At 42.4% G+C, this 15144-nt stretch overlaps 1 protein-coding gene across 1 annotated transcript in view; it reads left to right on the top strand.

Annotated features, from left to right (window-relative positions):
* Nucleotides 1–14211, top strand: part of LOC139006820 (maestro heat-like repeat-containing protein family member 1) — a 229751-nt gene extending 215540 nt beyond the window's left edge. Inside the window, exons 44-48 of the mRNA XM_070409531.1 lie at nt 3877–4035; nt 4614–4736; nt 5855–5960; nt 7690–7755; nt 13266–14211. Coding sequence (XP_070265632.1) covers nt 3877–4035; nt 4614–4736; nt 5855–5960; nt 7690–7755; nt 13266–13537 — 726 coding nt within the window. The 3' untranslated portion in view covers nt 13538–14211. The remainder of the gene's footprint in view (nt 1–3876; nt 4036–4613; nt 4737–5854; nt 5961–7689; nt 7756–13265) is intronic.
* The last annotated feature ends 933 nt before the right edge of the window (nt 14212–15144 follow it).

The raw sequence follows: 15144 nt of genomic DNA, 5'->3' as shown, positions 1-15144 counted from the left end.
TATTATTCGTCTATACAAATCTAACTAAAAAGAAAAAAGAAAAGGAAAAAATGCAATCGAATTCTGAATATTTATTTTGTATCCTGATACTTTACTGAATTAATTTATAAATTCTAGTAGTTTTTTTGTTGGAATCTTTAGGGTTCTCAATATAGAGTATCATGTCATCTGCAAATAATGACAGTTTTATTTCTTTCCAACTTGGATGCCTTTTATTTCTTCTTCTTGTCTGATTGCAGAACTATGTTGCCTAAGAGTGGTGGAAATGGACATCTCTATCTTGTTTCTGATCTTTTAGTTTTCCCCTGTTGAGTTTGATGTTAGTTGCATGGTTGTGATAGATGGCCTTTATTATGTTATGATATGTTCTCTCTATATCTACTTTGCTGAGAGGATTTTTTTAAATCATAATTTTGATGTGTCTTGGCGTGGTTCTCTTTGGGATTATCTTGTATAGGACTCTCTTCACTTCCTGGACTTGTGTGTCTTTTTCCTTCACAAAGTTAGGAAAGTTTTCCATCATTTTTTCTTCAAATAGGTTTTTAATCCCTTGCTTTCTTTCTGCTCCTTGTGATGCCCCCGATAATGCAGACATTGGTATATTGATGTTGTCCCAGAGGCCCCTTATGGCATTATCACTTTTTAAACTCTTCTTTTAGCCCTGGCTCGTTCACTGAGTGCTTAGAGCATCGGCCCATGGACAAAAGGGTCACAGGGTCAATTCTGGTCAAAGGTTCAATACCTGGCACTGGTTGGGTAGTGTACGGGACGCAACCAATCCATGTGTCTCTCTCACATCAATATTTCTCTCCTTCTGTCTCTCCCACTCCCTTCACACTCCCTCCAAAAATTACTGGATAAGATATCCTCAGATGAAGATTAACAACAAGAATTCTCTCTCTCTCTCTCTCTCCCTCTCTCTCTCTCTCTTTCACTGCTCTGATTGGCTATTCTGTGCTACCTTATCTTCCAAATTGCAAATTCAATCCTTTGCTTCATTTAGTCTATAGTTGGTTCCTTCTAGTGTATTCTGTATTTTTCACTGGTTCTTTTTTTATACTTTCTGTGTCCTATTACTATCTTTTCTTTTTTTCACTGAGTTCATCCATTCTTCCCCTGCATTTATTGTGCATCCTTTTAACCATTGTTTTGAACTCTGTATTTACTAGATTGCTTGCATTCATTGTTTTTAGTTCTTTTTCTGGGGATTCTCTGTTATTTTATTTGGGGCATGTTTCCTTGTATTCTCATGTTGGCTACCTCTCTGTATTTGTTTCATTGTATTAGGTAGATGTGCTATGTCTCCCAATCTTGGTATTTATTTCGTAGGTGTCCTGTGGGGCTTGGTAGTGCTGTCTCCCTGATCACTAGAGCAAGGTGTTCTGGGAGTGTGTTATGTGAACCCTCTTGTTGTAGTAGGGTAATTTTTAAAAAGATTTTTTATTTATTTTTAGAGAGAGAAGAAGGGAGAAAGAGAGAGAAACATCAGTATGAGAGCAACATTGACCAGGTGCCTCCTGCACGCACCCCTAAAGGGATTGAGCCCACAATCTGGGCATGTGCCCTGGCCAAGAATTGAACTGGCAATCTTTCAGAGCACAGGAAGACACCCAACCTACTGAAGTACACAAGCCAGGGCTGTAGTTCAGCCTTATTGCTGTTGGTGCATCCATGTGTAGGGTTAACCTTCAGGCTGGCTGACTGTGAGGATTGAACCTGATCTCACTGTATGAGTTGCTGGGCAGGGACTAACCCCATGAAGTAGAATTCACCCCAGCAGGGTCTGGTATCTGCCAAAATCTTCCTTTCAATGTGCCACTTGTGGGGCTAATTTGGTTGTTCTCTAATGTGGTCTGAAGCCTGCCACCAGGTTCTGAGGCCTCTTGGGAGGGACTCTGGTGCTGGTGAATATCAGATGCTGCCTGTGACTGGCCCTGGGCTACCTGTTAGAAGCTACAAACAATCCACTTTTTGTGGCAGCCTCTGTAGGAAAAGGGTGCATAAGGGAGGAGCCAAAGTGCATGCCATGTCTGGCCTCCACCAGCACCAAACCCGTGGGAGGGGTCAGCAAAAGTCCCAAGGCACTCCAAGATATGCCTTTGCCTGTTGGCTTCCTGTTAGGCCCAATCACTGGAATTGCCTCTGGCAATATGCAAATTAAAGTAGGTTCTCATGTTGGGCCAGTGGTATTCACCAGGTTGATACATATACAAACTTGAAGCCAGTACTGCTTCTGAGGCCACTCAGCAAATGTCTCATTGTACACCAAAGCCAGCTGCCAGCTGCCATCTTCATTGGGCCTGCAGACATTTGTGGTTGGGTGGGTTCTGAGGGAATCATCAGGGTGAGGCCAGCAGAGTTTATAGGGCTAAAACAGACCAATAGTTGGTCATGTGGATAGAGAGCTTTGCACAGCAATGGTGGCTCCAGTCAGCATGTGAGGGGGAAAATGACCCTCACCCTAAAGCCAGAGAACTCAGTCTCTGACATCCCGTTTGTCTGCCTACACATCCTAAAGATCCCTCCAAGAAAGTCTGCACTGCCAGCTCAGGCTGGCTGGTGGGAGCTTGGCAGGGCAGGGATACTGTATTTGGGAGGGAGTACTGATACATTCCACCAGGCTGATGCCTTGTGGAGGGGAATGCTCAACCCAAGAAATATGGCATCTGTGGACTGTGGTGGGAGAGGGATTCAACACAAGGACCTGGTTGGCTTTCCCTTTAGCTCTCTCCCTGAAGCCACACAACCCACTCTCTCCCTGTATGATTCCATTCTGCTCTGAGCTACTTTCCCTCCGCTTAAGCCCATGGTGAGTGGCTGCAGACGACATTTTCTGCACTGACTTTTTAAGAGGGCTCCTGGGTTTCTGGCACACTCCCTTCTCTCCCTAGTAGATGGAATCTCTGGTGACTTTCACAGCCAGGAATTAGGTGGGTTTCTCTTCTTTTTGTGGTGCTCCAGGCTGGGGAGCCTGTGTTGGGTTGAGCCCATTGCTCCTGACAGTGGACTTTGTAGGTGAAATATCTCTCCAGATTCTCTACTGCTGCACGTGTGGGGCCACCTCATTTTGAGCCTCAGTCCGTCCTACCAGTCTCCATGTGGCTTCTTCTGTAAATCCTTGGTCATAAGACTTCTGTTCAGCTGGACTTCAATTGGTTACTTAGGTTGATTGTTCTAAAATTTAGTTGTACTTCTGGTTTGATTCTGGGAGGAGGTGAGTGTAACTTCCACCTACTCCACCACTGTATTGGATCCTGTTGTTGTTTTTTTAATTAAAATACTAACATTGAATCATCTCTCTGTTTAGCCATTATGTGCTTTGTGCAAAATATAATTCAACTTGTTAAAATATCTGTTTTCGTATCCTACAAATTCAGGAACTGTCTTGTCCAGTCATGTCTGCTATTTAGTACAGTGCTAGCTCATTATAGGTGCTCAAAAAATATTTGTACAGTTAATATATACTATACTCTTGAAAGTGTATAAAGTTTAGCTGTTTGTGATCCTTGCTAATTAACACAAGCTAATATAGATTTAAACAATTACAGCATAACTAGGACAATTAATTTTTTTTAAATTTCGCATTCTTGAGCTAAATCCCCAGAAGGAATAAAGTGATAGGTTGTAGATATGATCCAGGGTAACACTGAAATTATAATCTTAGTTTCCCTGGCACAGTGCCATAACTCTAGGAGGCTTATTAGCTCTAGGGGGCTAAAGGGATTTGCTCAGCTCCACAAATCATGTTGCCTTTTTAGTATGTAAATGCAGTGTCCTATGGACATGAAAAATGAAATGTGGGTGTATGAAAGCCAAGCGAGGCAGGGTCAGAGGGAAACCATAGCCTCCTCATCTCCGTTTTGCTCTTCACGGCAGGAGAGGGACCAGGTGAGGATCACAGCCATCTCTTCCCTTGGGCACATGCTACATAGAGTCAACAAATTCAAGCCAGGATATGCCATCAAGAAACATCTGTACAGTTTTTTAGTCCCGCTGCTGCTTAGCTTAGAGGACAACAACACCGAGGTGGTCAAGGTACGGGTGATCTCTGTCCTGCCAAACTCAGCCTGATAAAACCCCTTCCTGCTAGAGCACGGCCCCTTCCCTTTAGTCCTCTTTCATGAGCCTGGTCTGGGATCTGCATTCACTCTACACCAGTGGTTCTCAACCTTCTGGCCATTTAAATACAGTTCCTCATGTTGTGACCCAACCATAAAATTATTTTTGTTGCTGCTAAATAACTGTAATGTTGCTACTGTTATGAATCATAATGTAAATATCTGATATGAAGGATGGTCGTCGGCGACCCTTGTGAAAGGGTCATTCGACAGCCAAAGGGGTCGCGGCCCACAGGTTGAGAACCACTGCTCTACACCTCTTTGGTATCATTTTCTGGGCTGAATCTGAGCACTTTTACCCTCTATTGGGTGCCATCAGTCTTAGACAGATATGGTACTCCTCCCTGAAGTTATTTACATCTTTTCACACGATCAAGGCCCCTTATCCCAGCTACTAATCCCAACCAAACCCCTTGTGGACTAGTTTCTTGGTCAGGCCTGGCTCCCTAGAATTATAGGAGGTAGACTTAGGATTTCCTTGTCTCCATCCCATAGGCCTGTGGAGCAGCTCTGACCGAGTGGACGAATGTGATTGGCTGGTCATCCTTCACACAGATGTTTCAGCATACCACCCTCAGTGATCACATGCAGGTGTTGGAAGAAACATGCAACCATTTGGTGAGTGAGAGTCTCTGAGGAAGCCGGTTGCAATATGCATGCTATGGACTCACTGGCAGGCTTGGTGGGCAAAGAGGAGAGGGCTGACAGAAGATGTATTCTTTCCTTTCCTTGATTCTCATTCTTTCTCATCAGCAAACTCTGAGAACCCACATTTGGGATGCCAGTCCCTGGATCTCCATATTTGATCCTCTTAGCATCCCAAACTCTGCCTCAGAGGCTAGGGACATCATGCAAGGTTAATAGATGCCAATGGGATAGAAGCCTTCTGGTTAGAGGAAGAGATATAGACAGGAGTCCTCACGGCTGGAGATCAACAGTCATGGTGGTAACGGTCTGTAGCTTCAGTGACTTCAGTGAAGTCAAGAACAGGCCATAGAGCAGGAATCCTTGTTGAAAAGAAACATTTAAGGGCTACGCAAGTAGGTGAGGAACTAAATGAGTAATTCTAATATTATGAATTTGAATGCCTTACATAGATAGAGCACTTTACCATGTACACTTTAACATCCATTATCCCATTGGAGCCATTGGTAGGTTAGGCAGGTTTGATTTCAACACTTCAGATGAAAAAATTGAGGCCAGTGTCAGGGCCAGTATTCAAACATGGGTCTCCTGGCTCTACATCAGTTGTTTTCTCCCCTTTTTTAAAAAAAATATATTTTATTGTTTGTTTTTTTTTACAGAGAGGAAGGGAGTGGGATAGACAGTTAGAAACATCGATGAGAGAGAAACATCGATCAGCTGCCTCCTGCACACTCCCCACTGGGGATGTGCCCGCAACCAAGGTACATGCCCTTGACCAGCATCGAACCTGGGACCCTTAAGTCCGCAGGCTGATGCTCTATCCACTGAGCCAAACCAGTTAGGGCTGTTTTCTCCCTTATCATGTTGGTACCAAGGAGCAAAATACTCTTTATGAACTTTCTGCTGAGTCTGCACTTTTGCTGGGGTGGGGGTGTCTGAGTGTATAGGTTCAAATCGTTTAAGCTGACTGAAGACAGAAAATGCTGCTGCTTGTGGACAAGGTGATAGGGCCAAGGCTGCAAGACTGTCTTCAGGCGAGTTCCCAGCAACCCCCCTCTCCTTGTCAGCATTACTCCTCTTTGCCTTCACAGGTGAATACATGCAAAAGACAATTAGTGGGGGAGTTACTGTTTCAGAGCTTCAGCTTCCTGAAGAGCTCCGAGTCCTTCCTACGGACAGCTGCAGTCCATTTCATAGGTAAGGTGGTCCCTCCTGTCAATTCCTCCCTTCTCTCCAGCAGGAAAGCCCCCCTTGACCTTTCACTAAAGGGCAAAGCCAGAACCATGGCATGATGAAGTTGGTTACATCCTTTCCTAGCTCTGACCTGGTTTGAGATGTTGTGCTGTCAGCCTCCAAAATTTGTGTTAGAAAAGCCTGGGGAGGAGGAGTAAGCTATCTGCCTTAGTCCTGGCTCTGTGTGCATCTACCCACTTTGTCAGCATGCTGCTTTGTTAGAAAGAGAAATGTAGGCATTTGGAAGGAAAAAACTGTTGCTTCAAATGGAATCCCATGGATTTCCCGAAATATTTTTTGTTTTAAACTATAATAACAGTATGTGTTTATGTTAGAAAGCATAAAATATTCAGACTGGCTGAAAGAAGACAATGAGTAATACCAGAACTTACGTCATTTGGATTTAAGCACTACTAACACCATAGAATTATTTTTCTTAAAAATATGCTACACAGACGCGCGTGCATGCACACACACACATGTGCACACACACATATATATAGCACTTTAAAAAATATATGTTTTTAATTGATTTTAGAGAGAGAAGAAGGGAGACAGAGAATCATTGATTGGCTGCGTCCTGCATTGCCCCTACTAGAGATTGAGCCCACAAGCCAGGAAGGTGCCTTGACTGGGAATTGAACCATAATCTCTTGGTTCCTGGATTGATGCTCAATCCCTGACCCACTGGTGCAGAGCTATAGAACTTCCATTTATTTGATTATTTTAAATATTTTTATTGATTTTTTGCAGAGAGGAAGGGAGAGGGATAGAGATTTAGAAACAAAAAAAAATGAGAGAGAAACATCGATCAGCTGCCTCCTGCACACTCCCTACTGGGGATGTGCCCACAACCAAGGTACATGCCCTTGACCAGAATGGAACCTGGGAGCAAAAAGTTAGGGCAAACTTTTTAATAATAAACTTTGGTACATAGCTCTATCACAAATACATGCATTACATACTCATCAACATTATATTTAATGACTACATAATATTAATTTTATTGTATAGATGGATTTATGAAACCAGTCCTTATTTTTGAATATTGAGACTGTGTTATCTTTTGTTTTTATAGACAGGGACATAGTGGTTAAATCTCTGCATGTCATCATGATTATTTTGTTAAGATACATTGCTTAAAAGTAGAGTTGATGGACCCAAGGGTTATGCAGAATTTTAAGGATTTGGAACTGCCCTCTAAAAAGTTAGATTCATTTTCTCTCGTCACCAGTATGTATATGAGTATCCATTTCGCCAAACATTTGGCAACCCTAGGTAATATGTTTTTAAAATCATTACCAATTTGATAGGTGAAAACAAAGAAGCTTGTTGTTTTGGTTAATTTTTTTTAAATCAACAGCTAGGTTATGTATTTTTTCCTGTTTATTGCCCATCCATATTTTATTTTTGCAAATTATTGCCTTGTGCCCCCAGTCCATCTTTCTGTTGGAGTAGGAACCCCATGAAGTTTAACATCCTTGGCGCAGGCTCCACTTATCACCTGGGTCACAGCTGCTCGGAGGGCTGTTCTTTCACTAGGACACTGACATGTAGCCAGCAAGGCTTCTCTTACATACATTCCTTGCTAAAATCATTTTATAAATGTCCTTGTTCACTACTGAGCCTGGGGAAAGGGATGGCCCAAAGGCTCAGGAATTCTGGATGGACTTTACATCTGTTCTGTCTTTAGCATTAATCGCTAAGAAGATAAACCTGCATTCCATACATGAGGATGATGTGCAGCTGTTACGAAATGGTGAGTCTGGGCCTCGCACCTGGGTTCTGGGTTATATAATGGGATCGGGCAAGATAGAAAGGAGGAAGGGGCAATTCCTGACGTACATGTGACATTTTTTTAAAAGTTTACTCTTACCAGTATAAAAGTTATATCTAAAAGTTTAAGTGAAGAGAAGAGAAAGATAAGATTATTTATCATCATACCAGTTAGATAAAAGCACTGCTAACAGCACGTTCTTGTCACTGCCCCTCTGTCCTGTGCTCTGGGCTGACCCTGCAGAGGTGTGTAAGGCAGACATGGTTCCTTTCCCCCCGAAGAACATGCAGTTTTGTGTTCTTTTTTACTGCCTTAGAATATTTAAAAATTAATTTATACTTATGGAGCCCTTGATATATTAATATTTAAGTTATTTCAATTTTTTTGCTATTCAAACAATGCTACCATGAACATTCTTATATATGCCTCCTCATATACAAGTGTAATTCTTAGTCCAGACTAGATACTAAAAACTCGACTTTTATCATGCATGTTGAACTTAACCGAGTTTAAAGTACAACATTTTAATCTTTCCTACTATGTTGACATGAATTTCAATCACTGCCTTTCCCAGTTACAGGCTTTTCTTAACCAATATTTTAGTTCCTATTTTAAATTCATAATTTATAAGCTATGATTATTATTGTTACTTTATACAAACCATAGGTTTACAGAGTGTTACATGCTCACCATTCCTTTTTGTTTCTCTGACCATCCCTCAGGGGTCATTTTTCTCCATTCTTCTAGAGTAGACCATTTAGAAGTTTCTTTAGTGCTGGTATCTTTTTAAAAAATCCTCACTGGAGGATATGTTTATTGCCTTCAGAGGGAGAGAAGGAGAGGGAGGGAGGGAGGGAGGGAGAGAGAGGGAGAGAGAGAGAGAGAGAGAGACAGAGAAACATTCATTGGTTGCCTCCTGTACATGCCCCGATAGGGGATGGAACCTGCAACCTTTTGGTGTAGGGAATGACACTCCAACCAACTGAGCCACCTGGCCAGGGCTAGTGCTGGTATCTTTTGTTTTTTACACACTTTTTATTAATTTTTTTATTGATTAAGTTACTGCATATTAGTGCTGGTATCTTGATAATATACTGTCTTAGATTTTGTTTTGTTTGTATGAATTTCTTCTTACCCTCATCCTTGCAAGATAGCTTTACTAGTTTTAAAATTCTACACCAACAATTAATTTCTCTCAGCATTTTGAAGACATTGTGCTATCATTTCCTGGCTTTCTTTGTTGCTAACTAGAAGCCTGATATTCTAGTTTTTTTTTCCTTTGTAGGTAATCTCTCCTTTTCCTGTGGCTGTTTTAAGATATTTTAAAGTGTTATTTAAAAGTATAGAGAATCTATCTAATAAAGAGGAAAATGCTAATTGACCCTCATGCCATTGCAAAGATGGCAGTGTCCACAGCCAATAAGGAGGGAATATGCTAATTGATTGCCCTGCGGCACCCACAGCCATAAAATGGTGGCACCCACAGCCATAAGATGGCAGTGCCCAGTCCCTTCAGCCCCGCCAGGGCGGCAGGCATGCATCATGGCTGAGCCTGCCCTCAGTGGGCATGGCTGCTCTACTTGCCTGCTTCCGGAGACCCCCAGTCCCCTCAGCGCCCCAGCTTCCCAGGTCCAGCCCGAGACTCAAATATCCAGGGCTAGCCGAAGCTTATGCTGCTGGCAGGGGCAGCAGCAGAGGTGTGATGGGGCATTGCCTTCCCCTTATCGCCAGGTCACCTCCCACACCTGAGGGCTCCTGGACTGTGAGAGGAGCCCCCTCCAGTGCATGAATTTTCTTGCACTGGGCCTCTAGTAATATAGTAACAGGTACCCATACCCCAATTTCAAGACGTAGCAATTCATGGTCACCTTTTCTTTTTTAAAAGATATGTGGTTTGTTGTTGTTGTTTTTTATTTCAGAAAGAGGAAGGGAGAGGGAGAGGGAGAGGGAGAGGAAGATAGAAACATCAATGATGAGAATTATCAATCAGCTGCCTCCTGCACGCCCCCTACTGGGGATTGAGCTCAGAACCAGGCATGTGCCCTGACCAGGAATCGAACAGTAACCCCCTGGTTCATGCGTCAATGCTGAACTACTGAGCCATGTTGGCCAGGTATCCATTATTCTTAATCTTACCAAAGTCCTAAAAAAGAGGTAGGGAATGGAAGTTGGTAGTGTGGAGAAAGAGGAGCTGCTATTCCCAATGTCTATCAGAAGAGAAAGTTTTACCTCACCTTTCAAAACCCTTTGTTCCCTTCAGTCCCTGAAGAGCCACACCTATGTTTTATATAGGATGTACTTCTGCTGACTCCCTGCCATTGCTCTCTAGTAATTACATTTGTTAAGTATTGAAAACCTACTGTATACTATGTACAATTCTAAGCATGAGATACTGCAGTGAACAAAACTGATAACCTTGCCTTCATGCAGTTTACATTCTAGTCGGGAAGGGAGGAATACCCCCTCAACAAATACATAGATGTTACATAAGCACTGTGGAGGTCACTATCTCCATAAGGCAAGGGGTAAGAAGGGCCGGAGTGGGGCCCGGGGAACCCCTCCGCTATGGGACATTTAAGCAGAGAGCCAGAGGAAATGAGGGAGTGAACCCTATGACTCTTTGAGGGATAAGCACTTGGCATGTTCAAGGGAGAACAAGAAGATCAATGTGATGGCATGGAGTGAGCAAAAGGCAGGGCAGGAGGTGATGAGATCAGAGAACAGCAGTGGGGCCACGTTGATGCGGCCTTTAGCCATGGTAAAGATTTAGGGTTTCACCTGAGTGTAGGGTGCAGCATTGAACACAGTTCTTAACTCTGCTAATGGACACCGGGAAGAGTTTAGGTAGCTTGGGATCAATGGTGGGTGGTAGAATTCATTCCAGGAGCAAATGGAAAGGATTTTTGAATTACTTATTCTTCACTATTTTTCATACCACAGTTTCCTTCCTTGATGTAGAGACAAGATGAAGAGAATGTTTGCTTTTCTAGCTCCTGTTCCTATGTCTCAGCCCTTTTGTAGTTGAGAGTGTTATGTGTTTGTCTGAAAGTCCTGGCATGAATGCCACAGGCTTGCTGTTCTGGTGTTGCAGATGCCTATCCTCAGGGGCTTTGCCCTCCGGTTTGAGCCCAGTTAGAGTTTCCTGGTGCCTGCTGTGAGGTAATATTTGAGGGATGCTGTTTGTGAGGTAATGGTGGAATCCTGTCTCAGAGAAAATGCCTAGCAGACAACTGTAGATAGACAGGTCCTTGTTTTCTTTACAGCTCTTTGTCCAGAGAGTAAAATGGTAAATGACTTCTTAGGGTACTTTCTTCCACAAAGTCTGCATTACTCAGACCACTTTCAAATACTAGATCTCTTGATAATGAGCCATGTGAACTTGGGCCAGTTACTTTGCCTCTGTGCCTCAGTTTCTCCATTGGCATCATGAGGATAATAGTGCTGATCTTGAACATTGTTTTGAAGATTGAACACAAAACATGGGAAGCACTGAGCTTTGCTGGGCACATAGATGTCCCACAAAACATCTGTGTTGAACTGACTCAGGCTTCTGGGCCAGGGGAGGGGTGGTATTGGGAGGGCAGGTAGGGAGTATATTTGTAGCTAAGGGAGTATATTTGTTGCTTCCCAGAGAGAAGCCATGCTACTGCTAGCACATTAACCATCAGCTGGTAGCATCTGCCCACTGAGGGCTTGACCCTGGCTTCAGTTCTGACTCTGACATTTTATATGCTGGCTGCCTTCTCTTAGGTTTTACAGTTGAGGTCTCTACTGTATAATAGACACCTATTCCAGCTACCATAGTTCAAGTTCAGGGAAAGTATATACAGAATGGAAATCTTGGACTCCTAAGTCTGTCCGAGAATTCAGCTTTCCTTCCTCTTCCCACCCAGCCTCCTAGAAAGATGCCCAAATACCTAGATAGGAGGAAATATTTCCCAAGGAAAATACTTCTAATTACACTTCCACCCATATGTAGTTCTGAGCAAACCTGTGGTTGAGAAGTGGTTCTTTAAAGGATTGTATATTTTCTATATAGTGCAAGCCCAACTCTCTTTTTTTCTATTCTAAATGAGATCAACATGAAGCTGTAGACTTTGATGGGCCTGGTTGGCTTGTTGAGCCCACATTCTTCCTGTCCCTATTCTCCTTTGCAATACTAGTAAGTAATTTCCTGTCTCCATCCCTCTGTTCCCACTCAACTCTAAACTATGCACCCCTATTCCTCAACTGGACCACGTTGACAGCTCCTGACATCCCATTCCTCTCTCTACACTACTCTCCATGCAGCAGCCAGGATCTCCTTGAAACATGTACACTGGATCATGGCACGCTTTTGCTTAAACCCCTTCAGTGGCTCTCCACTGCTCTTTGGGTCAAAGTTTGGTCCCTTACCCTGGGTCACAGGCCCTGAGAAGTCTGGCTTCTGACTTCTCTCCACCCCTAGCCTACATCATGTACCCCTCACTAGAAGGGGCAGCCACACTGGCTATTTTCTGCAGTATGACATGATCCCTGCCTCCACTGAGATACTTTCTGCCCTTGATCTTCATGGGGCTGCCTTGGAGGCTGGCTCCCATTCTTTGCATCCCAGCTCAAATGTCACCTCCTCAGAGAGGCGTTCCCTGACTGGCCTATCTAAAGGGGTCCTTTCCAGTTAGCTGTTCTCAACATTCTGTTAAATTTCCTTTGCACTTAATTTATATTTACTTATTTTTTCCTCCACTAGAATATTAAGTTCTATTTTAAAAAATATCTGTTTTTATTGATTTCAGAGAGGAAGGGGAAGGGAGAGGGAGAGAGAGATAGAAACATCAATGATGAGAATCATTGATGGGCTGCCTCCTGCACGCCCCACACTGGGGATCGAGCCTGAAACCCGGGCAGGTGCCCTGACCAGGAATCGAACCGTGATGCTCAACTACCGAGCTGCACCGGCTGGGCTAGAATGTTACGTTCTTCACTGTGGGAACCTGTCTTTCTTCTTCACTACTGCATTCTCCAGCACATAGCACGTTGCTTGATGATAGATAGTACTGTAAATCTCAATTAAGAGTTGTTGATCATTGTTTATAACAGTGAAAAATTGCAAGCAGCCTTATTGTTCACTAATAAGGTGTTCATCACAGAAATTATGATAGAATCATGTGATTGGATATTAAGTTATATGGGAAATATTTTATGGGAAGAAAAATGTATATCCTATTTTTGTAAAACAAAGTGTCTATGTTAGATATTTAAGAAATACTGCAAGGACAGGTATGAAAATATATATTTTTTGCGGGGTTGAGTGCTTTTGCTTTCTTTCCTTTTTGAAAAACAATTTGTATTTAAACATTTTCTATAATCAAACAATAGCACTTTTACAATGACACAAAATTATTCTAAATGAAGTTATATTATAATGTGACAAGTGGGGTGGAAAACAATGGTGTTTGGGTAAACAGTTTTTGGAGCTTGAGAATCTGAGTTGACTTCCTTTCTGGTTTCAGCTCTTGAAAGTATGAAGAATGATCCTGTGGAATCTATCCAGATTCTGGTGACTACTCTTCTTCAAAATATTGAGGAATATGTTAATCCTGAGGACAGCTCTACTTCCATTATAAGTACTCGCTTCTTCCGATTACGTGGCAGGAAAGCCCTAAAAAGAAAGAGGCACCTATTTAAGACTGTCAGACGGAAAGGAGATAATGATACTGATCGGCCCAGGAATTGGCTCCTAGGCCCTCTAAATTTACTGTGGAACTGGTGCAAGGGAGAGTAAAAAATACTCGCCTTATAATAGGCAACTTAGAAAAGTCAGCACAGTCACAAGCACCAAAGTCTGAAAGTCTCCCTGAGGAAACTGAATTGATCCCAAAACAAGTTGCTCCTGAGTCACTGTGAACATTTAGAACTGGTGGCTAAAGCCTTTTCCAGTTGTCTATTCTAACGTCAGTGCTGGACTCTGCATAGTCTCTCCCACCTCTTTTCCAACTGGATAGGCGACCTGGGTTTAACCCCAAATAGGTAGTTTTGATCTTAGAAGATATAGTATATTCCTTGTTCTCTATCTCCCCTAGGGTATTGTTAGCTATCAGTATATACATTTGTAAATAAACAGTACTTTTTCATCCTAAACAACATGGCTTCCATCCTAGTTTGGGGGGTTAGGGGATAAACCTGAGTGACAGCAACAGCTCTGGAAGCAGTTCCTTCTACCTTCAGGTAAAGTTTCAAATGGCAACAGGGAGGAGTAGGGTGGTAGAATCACAGGGTACCTAGTTTTCAATCTTTCCCCCACCTCTGCACAGGTTGCAGGAAATTCACATGTTTGACACATTTCCATGGGTGTATTCAGATTTCAGGTTAAAGCATAAAAGGCGGGCTTCGGGTTACATACAGTGGAGCAGCAATAACTCTAACTCTCACTCAAAAAGCACATCAAAAAGCTTTTAGGAGGGGAGTTAATGATTACTGAGTTAGTATCAATAATAGTTGCTTAGCACTTTTTATTGTATTCATTTGGCACTTGAAATGCCTTCAATCAGTCAAGGGTCCACTATGTTAATATTTGCACCTTCAGAACCCACTCATGATAAATGACTGAAAAATAATGATTTAATGATCTCAAATATTTCTACAAGATGATAAGAAGACAATCCTATTTACTAGAAGTGGTAGGGAGGCTTTTGAAATTGTTGATTGCTGTTGCATGATAAGTTGGCATTTCCTAATTCTAAACTTGAAGTTTTAATAAATTCCTACTAGGTGGACAAAGTCATGTGGGCCATGGCTCACGGTCTAAATAATGTACTTCTTCTAGGTGTGAGTAATTGAAAGAAAATCTATAATAATAAAAGTGTAATATGCCAGTTAGACCAGACGTCCTTCCCGACGACCTTCTGGACAAAGCCACAGTGGCGGGGGCTGAGGCAGAGGCAGCCACAGTGGCAGCAGGGACAAGCAAGCCCCTTGCATGGATTTTGTGAATCAGGCCTCTAGTATAACAATAAAAAACAGTGGGGACTGTAAGCCATGGTGATAAACATTCTATTCATTTTCTTATCATACTCTTTACAAACCTATGAAGTACATTTTTAGGAAAATTTTCTTTTGTGGAAAATTTTACACATATGCAGAAGTCAAGAGAATAGCATAGTAAGCCTTTTGTACTCATCACCAAATTTCACCGTTTATTAACTCAGGATTAATCATGTGTCACATATACTCCACCCAGTTCCCCCCCTTTCTTATTATTTTGAAGCAAATCCTAGGTCTCATATAATTTCATTCATAAACACTTCAGTATATATCTGTAAAAGATAAAGTTGCTTCAAAAAAACATAACAGAGTATCATGATCACACAATCATTCTTTAACTAGAGGCCC

Source organism: Myotis yumanensis, unplaced genomic scaffold (assembly GCF_028538775.1).
Source record: "Myotis yumanensis isolate MYYU_CA2020_CCGP unplaced genomic scaffold, mMyoYum1.0.hap1 SCAF_3, whole genome shotgun sequence".
Lineage (NCBI taxonomy): Eukaryota > Metazoa > Chordata > Mammalia > Chiroptera > Vespertilionidae > Myotis > Myotis yumanensis.
This window is presented reverse-complemented; position numbering and strand designations above follow the sequence as displayed.